The sequence below is a fragment of the Lucilia cuprina genome, chromosome 3, assembly GCF_022045245.1.
Source record: "Lucilia cuprina isolate Lc7/37 chromosome 3, ASM2204524v1, whole genome shotgun sequence".
Lineage (NCBI taxonomy): Eukaryota > Metazoa > Arthropoda > Insecta > Diptera > Calliphoridae > Lucilia > Lucilia cuprina.
The window spans coordinates 17,627,640-17,634,500 of NC_060951.1; the positions used below are offsets into that span (position 1 = coordinate 17,627,640).

Consider the following 6,861-nt stretch of genomic DNA (forward strand, 5'->3'; position numbering starts at 1 on the left):
GAATAAAAGTATATATTAAATTTTTGCAAGTAAGAAATAAATAGATCATTAATCTATTATTTCAGAATTTAAATGAAATATATTATCATCAAAAAAAATTATAATCAACTTTTTATAATTTAGTAGCTAAATAAATACAATTTTTGGTTATGTATTTATTTTGGTTGGAGTAGCGAAGCACATCGGGTATTAGCTAGTTTTAAATAAAACATAAACTACAATTGGTGTAGTAGCTTACAAATATAAATAATTTTATTGCTTCTTTTGAAAAGGAGCAATAGAAATCTTTGCTACTAGTTATCCTTCTATTGCTACCAAATAATTCAGGTAGCAATAGATTTGTTCCATAATTTTCTGGCTTAAGAGAATTAATGAATTTTCTCTTCTTACTTATAAAAAGTACGGGTACAGAAAAAACAAAATTTCTCTTTCAATAAATTTGTATTGATGTTTATTCATATAAATTTCTATTGAAATTAAAATAAAATTGAAAAACTACAATCACACATACTTATTTATGAAAATAAATCAAAAATATCAAATATTTTTTGTTTTCAATGTATTTTTTTAAACAAATAATTTATTTGACATTTTTTTTCTATTTGCCAGGAAAAAATGTTCTGGCTAAAACATGCAAGTTCTGGCAAAGAGAAAATTATTTTAATTGCTCAAATTTGTGCTCTTTTACAATTTCTGGTAAAAACCTGCAAACATGACAAGTAAAGAAACAAAGCTAATATAAAAAATAAAAAAGTTCGACAACAAAAAATAAACTATGAAATCCACATATCTCAACGGGAAAAACGTTCAATATTGGGGACTTACTAAAGGCATTATTCTATAGACACATGTTCATCCAGTAGCATTGAAAAATCGTTTCAATTTTACATGCTTATTTAAAAAGGCCTGTGGATGGTCTTAAGATTTTTAGTCGAAGGATTTGTAAAATATCCTTATAAGAAATTACATAAAAATGATATTGACTTATTCATTAGAAATTGTATAAAGCAAATTTTCATACAAAATTTTATACATAATCCTTTAATAAATGTACATGAATCCTTTTAGTAGTGGAAATAGTGTCCTCCTAGAATATATCTTGCGAAAAGGCAATGAGAAATTAATATCGCATATTTATATGTAAATATGTCATTAGAAGGCCCACAAATCGAAGTCCTATTGTTCAAGTTCGATTTATGGTTTACACTTGTTTTGATAACATATGCAAATACTATTATTTGCGACGCTAGAATCTTACTAAGCTCCGCTTTATTTACAACTTTGTTGGAACCGGATTTTTGTGTATCATATACGTATTTTTGGCATCTTCACTCCATCATCCCTTGGAAAACATACAGTCCACCGAAAATACATTTATTATTAATTTTTACGAAATTTCTACGAAATAAGGTACGTAAATATATTTCAATTGTGAGCACAGTTGTTTCGCGAAGACACACATATTTTATGTAATTTTTCAATTGGTTTAACTTGTTATATTTGTAGATATTTTGCACTAATTTTAACTTTAATTTATATCAAAAAAATATTTAAATTCTTTTGATCCTACGGAAAATAATTTAAATCGATATTGTTGATCTTATTTTATTATAAATTAGTCTTTCATTACATTTTCTTTTGTGCTTTTGTTTACAGATTTACATCTGTAAATTATACCAACAAAATACATTACGGTGTATTCTTGTTCTTCCCTTATATTGGGTACTCTACGGTCGGTCAGTTTGACTATTATCAAGTTTGTTGATATAAATTTTGTAGTCAATTCGTAGTTTAATAACGAGTTATTATTTCATCTATTTTTATTACAATTTTTAAATATTAAAAATGTCGGTCACATCACTAAATGCGTTTATTAGAGCATCGGATGCTCTCGTTGCATACCGCGTGAGATTTGATAATTTAGATGATGAATTGCATGACGTTTTTAAGTTGGAGATTCGGAAACGGGAGTTAGAAAGACTTTGGGACAAAGTTAATTCGACGTACAAAGTATGTCTTAACACTCTAGAGTCTAGTGAATTTAAAGTGGTAGCGGAAAAATATCAAGCCACATCTTTTGAATATATTGAATGTGGAGGATCTATTTCTAAGAAAATAAAAACATTGGAATCCGCTTCAAAAACTAATGAACTTCCAACAGCGAATTTGAATTCCGATAATTCAGAGCAAAATCTGACGCTCCCTCCATGCGATATCGACTTTTTCGTAGGGGATTATGTTTCACGGCCCGATTTTAGGGATTTATTTACCGCAATTTACATTAATAGCTCGAGGCTTAACAATATAGAACGTCTTTGCCATTTAATACGGATAGCCGAGGGTGAAGCTAAAACAATCGTTTCAAGATAGCCTGGCGCGATTTAAGGAATGCATACGAGAATCCTCGTATGTTGGTGCATAACCAACTAAAGCTTTTATTTAGTCTTCCTGTCTTTGACAAGGAGTCGATCACAGTACTCAAAACCTTACAGTGCGGAATGGATAGTTTTCTTACGGCACTTTATATTTATATTTATGGGAACAGGGCATTAAGGACAAATTAAATTTAACTTCATGGAAAGATTTAGATAATTTTCTGAAGGAAAGAATTCTGACTTTGCAATGTCTTCAAGAAATTAAAGGTACAAACTCCACTAACATGGAATCTTCATTGCAATATCACAATTCTTCCGGAAATTTGTTTTCTATTTTATGTCCTAATCAGTCCCACTACTTGCGAAATTGTCGTCGTTTTAAAAGTCTTTCAATATCTGATAGAATTTCAACAGTGAATGAGCATAACTTCTGCACTAATTGTCTTTCCGGGATACATACTGCCAGAAGTTGCAAAATAAATAATAATTGTTATATATGCAATAATCGACATCACTCGATGCTTCATTTACAACATTTAGAAAATTCTGTGGTTGAAAGACCTACTGTTTCTACGGAACAGAACTCTGGTGCGGTTCTACGACATACTAACTCCCACTACCAACAATCATATACGTCCAATAATGTAACGTCCAATTCACAAGTATTTCATACTAGTCAAAACCAGTCTGTTCTATTAGGGACAGCTACGGTAAATATAATTCATAATAACAATAAGTATCAGGTCCGCGCTTTAATTGATTCGGGTTCGGAATGCTCTTACATTTCTGAACGATTACGGAAAAGGTTAAAACTTCCCACGCATTCTGCACACGCTCAAGTTTCTGGCATCAATAATGTAGTTATTGGAGTTTCTAAATATTGTCCTTTGGAAATTGGTTTCGATTTAGGAAATTGGTTTCGATTTTCGTTTGGCGGATTCAAATCTTACAGCAAAATATATTAGGATCATTATTGGCACAAAAAACTGTATTTGGCTGGATTCTGACAGAACCAGCCAATCCCAGGGACTTTGAATCACATATCGCAAATTTACAAAACACTACGTGGTCTAACGCTTCTTAACGTTTGTTTGAATATCACTTCAAATGCTCACAAGAATATATTTACGTCTACTTTAATATACATACTAAATTTAAATACACCAGTTTGTGGTTGGGTCATTTATGACCATGTCCTTCTTTAAGGGGCCCAGTTCATGGTCTGCTTTAAAACCATTCTCCCTTTGAGAGCAGTATGTAATCTGCGGAAAACTACATCCCTTAGACTTAGACTTGGAGCTAAACACCTATAATATTATCCCGCAGTTTGTGCCTTTTGCTGAATGACGTAATTTTTTTTTTTCGTATTTTAATAAAAAATTTATTTTTTATGCTACCAAAATTTTAGGTAGCATTGCTACCAAGAACTGCTACCTAAATAGAGTAGCAATGCTACCAAATTTCTGATTGTTGAAAAATATAATAACATTTATTGCTACTGGAAGAAAATATTTAGTGCTACTATTTGAAGTATTCAACTGCTACATTAAAATATTTAAATACCAATGACTCTACTACTGCTATTAAAATTTTTATTTGTTTGCTACATCTATAACTAATGCTACCAAAATCTAAATGTAGCAGTAGTAATAGTAAATTATTTGCTGCTTTTTGAACATTTTTAACTACAAAAGTAGTTATTACAGGTACTCTAGTTATTTAAACACTAAAATAATATATATTTTCAATTTGATTTTTATGATAACCATACCAATTTTCACTTTATTTTGTTTGGCAGTAGGTATGAAATCAAAATCTAACGACTTCTATCAAAGTGTGTAGGCAGCTTAAGCGAGATATTCGCTGAAATGAGAGACTTTTATTATGAAAGATCATTTTCTTTCATAATAATTTAATATTTATTATATTAACAAAATATATAAATATTTACTTATTTAATGTAAAAAAGACCCTTCAGAAATATCGATATTTTTGGAACACCTTTGTACATATTTCCTTGGTTACGCCAATTATTTAAGTTAAACAAGTCGGAAAGTATAGTTAAACTAGACCGACAAGATGATACCCAACCACAGTTGGGTGTAAATTTAAATTGTTATAAATTGCTAGATTTCAGACCAAATTGGAAAAAAATATCAAATTTGTTTAAATTTTTTTGGTGTGGAAATATTTTTTAATTAAGTTTTTGTCCAAACTGAGCAAAACTTGAAATGCTGTCAAATAAATCATTAGCATTCATACTGTTTTATTCGTATTGGTTATACCTAGTTAGAGACATGGTATAAAAAAACTATAGTTAGAAAATTTCGAAAAGAAAACACAACTATGAATATACAATAAATTAAAAACTTACTAAGATCTGGTGGAAGAATTGGAAATTCGTATATATGTTCACAACTATTTTTAGAATGTGGCATACAATATCCAAACTCAAAATCAAACGTCTTTAACAATCTGTCTCGGAAGAAATGGCGTTCAATCATTCTAAAGTTGTTTACGGGGTTGCTTCCCACAGTAAATTCAACACTAGAAATAAAATGTATTTGTTAGATAGGTATAAATAATAAACAAAATTAAAAATAATATTACGTTGCACCAACAGTTTTTAGATTAAGAAATGCTGGGGTAAATTGATAGCGAACATATCTCCCAGCATTTGGATCCGAGCCCTCCTCCAAACTAAGTTCTTCGGCCGCTGCTGTCATTGAATCTACATTACTGTCGTTAAACTGTTCACTTGGTGGTTTTGCTATTTCAAAAAGAACTGCACCACTTTCCATATCACGAATTTTAAAACGAGTAAAATCAATGTCATATATGTTTGCACTAGGGGAGCATAAGTAATCTTCGCTTATTTTATTAAGTGATAAGACATTTTCTGGAGTAATAGAACAAATATGTATTATTTTATCATTCTCAACCGAGTTTGATTTATTAGTTGATTGTAGAGCATTTAATTGTTTGCCAATAACGCTCATTATTATATGTTTGTTTCAGTTTTTAAATAATCCTATTGGTTATACAAAATATTTAACGATTTAAGAAAAAAAATCATTTCAACCTAATAAAATTAAATATATTTGAAAACACAGTGAATTTTTATCTTCTACTTTTTTACAACCCGTAAGCTAACAGAACAAACAAAAATTAGTTATCAGTTGTTATATAGACCAAGGCGAATTCATACAAGGAGATGGTAAAAGACTAGGCGAATTGAGATAAGGTGGTGGCAGTTCTGCAACAAAATTTATCATGTATTATGTTTTTGCATTTGGTTCCTACAAGAACAGTGACAGTCATTTGACTGGCACTAATGATGTATTATTTCTATCACAGCGTAAAGCAAAATTTCTATTAGTTTCTTAAGGCAAATGGACAAAAGTGATGGAAACATTTGTGTACATATGATTTTTCTTCTCCCTTGCACTTATGAATTCTATCGACTTTAAAACATATATATGAGCTCCTCACTCTTTTGTTTTTTACTAACCATGGATGACATAGATATTAGTCAGGATAGACTGATCATGCTTGATGAATATATCTATCAAAGTTAACAAATTAAAAATGATGTATTTATCGGTCATTTTTGACTAATCGTATTTGATGAATATATCCGTCAAATGTGACGGCTATACCAATTTATAATAAAACACAATTTATTAATATTTCAAGATATATATATTTGTTAATTTTATTAATATAATAAGTATGTACATAAATTAACAATCATTTCACAATTTTACATACCTCGCAAGATCTTAAATCCGCTGATGCTCCTTTTAATTTAAGTGGTAATAAGTTGTCTGTAAGAAATACATATAAATATCGAAATATAAAAATTAAAAATAAGTAATTATGTTACCATAGATTGATTAAACTCCGAAGTGTTTGTCTTCAGCTCCACCTCCTGCACTATTTTTAAATTCTGTTATAATAATTCTTTTTGTTTTTAATAATTTATAGGTAGTCTTTGTATTTTTTTTTAATTTTTCGCTTCTTGATCTTGGCTCTTACAGAAATAATTAATTTATAACGTCGAAAATATAAATCTAAAACACAGTAACAGTCAAAAGTAGTTGTTTCACTCTTTCATATGCAAATGAAACCCTTTACCACACATTGGGTACATCAACAGTCATTTTACCGGTCATTTGACTGTCATTATTGATGGAATTATCCATTAACTATTTTTTTAGCATTTTATAAAAAAAATGTTGCAAGAGTATTAGTGAAATCATTTTGTATGTGTTAGTTTCGGTCATACATTTCTTGTAGGGTAGATGCCAAAAACCATAAAAAGGGCGAATTCATTTGATTAAAAATTTTTGAAAAATGTTTATATTATATTAAAAAATATAGATAAACATATTAAAATTTATGAGGAAAATATATTCTGAATTGAATAATTTTTATTTCAAACGAAAAATACTATTTCGGCACCTTAATTTGCAAAATTTAAGTG

The 6,861-nt window shown here is 29.3% G+C and overlaps 1 protein-coding gene across 3 annotated transcripts in view; it reads right to left on the minus strand.

Annotated features, from left to right (window-relative positions):
- LOC111684476 (protein unc-119 homolog) overlaps window positions 1–5,536 on the minus strand; it is a 36,553-nt gene extending 31,017 nt beyond the window's left edge. For 2 of the 3 annotated variants that reach the window (XM_046946167.1, XM_023446652.2), the window contains exons 1-2: window positions 4,986–5,534; window positions 4,750–4,922 (exon numbers count right to left, since the gene is read on the minus strand). In XM_046946167.1, coding sequence (XP_046802123.1) covers window positions 4,750–4,922; window positions 4,986–5,374 — 562 coding nt within the window. In that variant the 5' untranslated portion in view covers window positions 5,375–5,534. Of the gene's footprint in view, window positions 1–4,540; window positions 4,661–4,749; window positions 4,923–4,985 lie in introns of those variants that run through there. The other variant, XM_046946168.1, reaches the window with a different exon arrangement.
- Window positions 5,537–6,861: the final 1,325 nt, after the last annotated feature.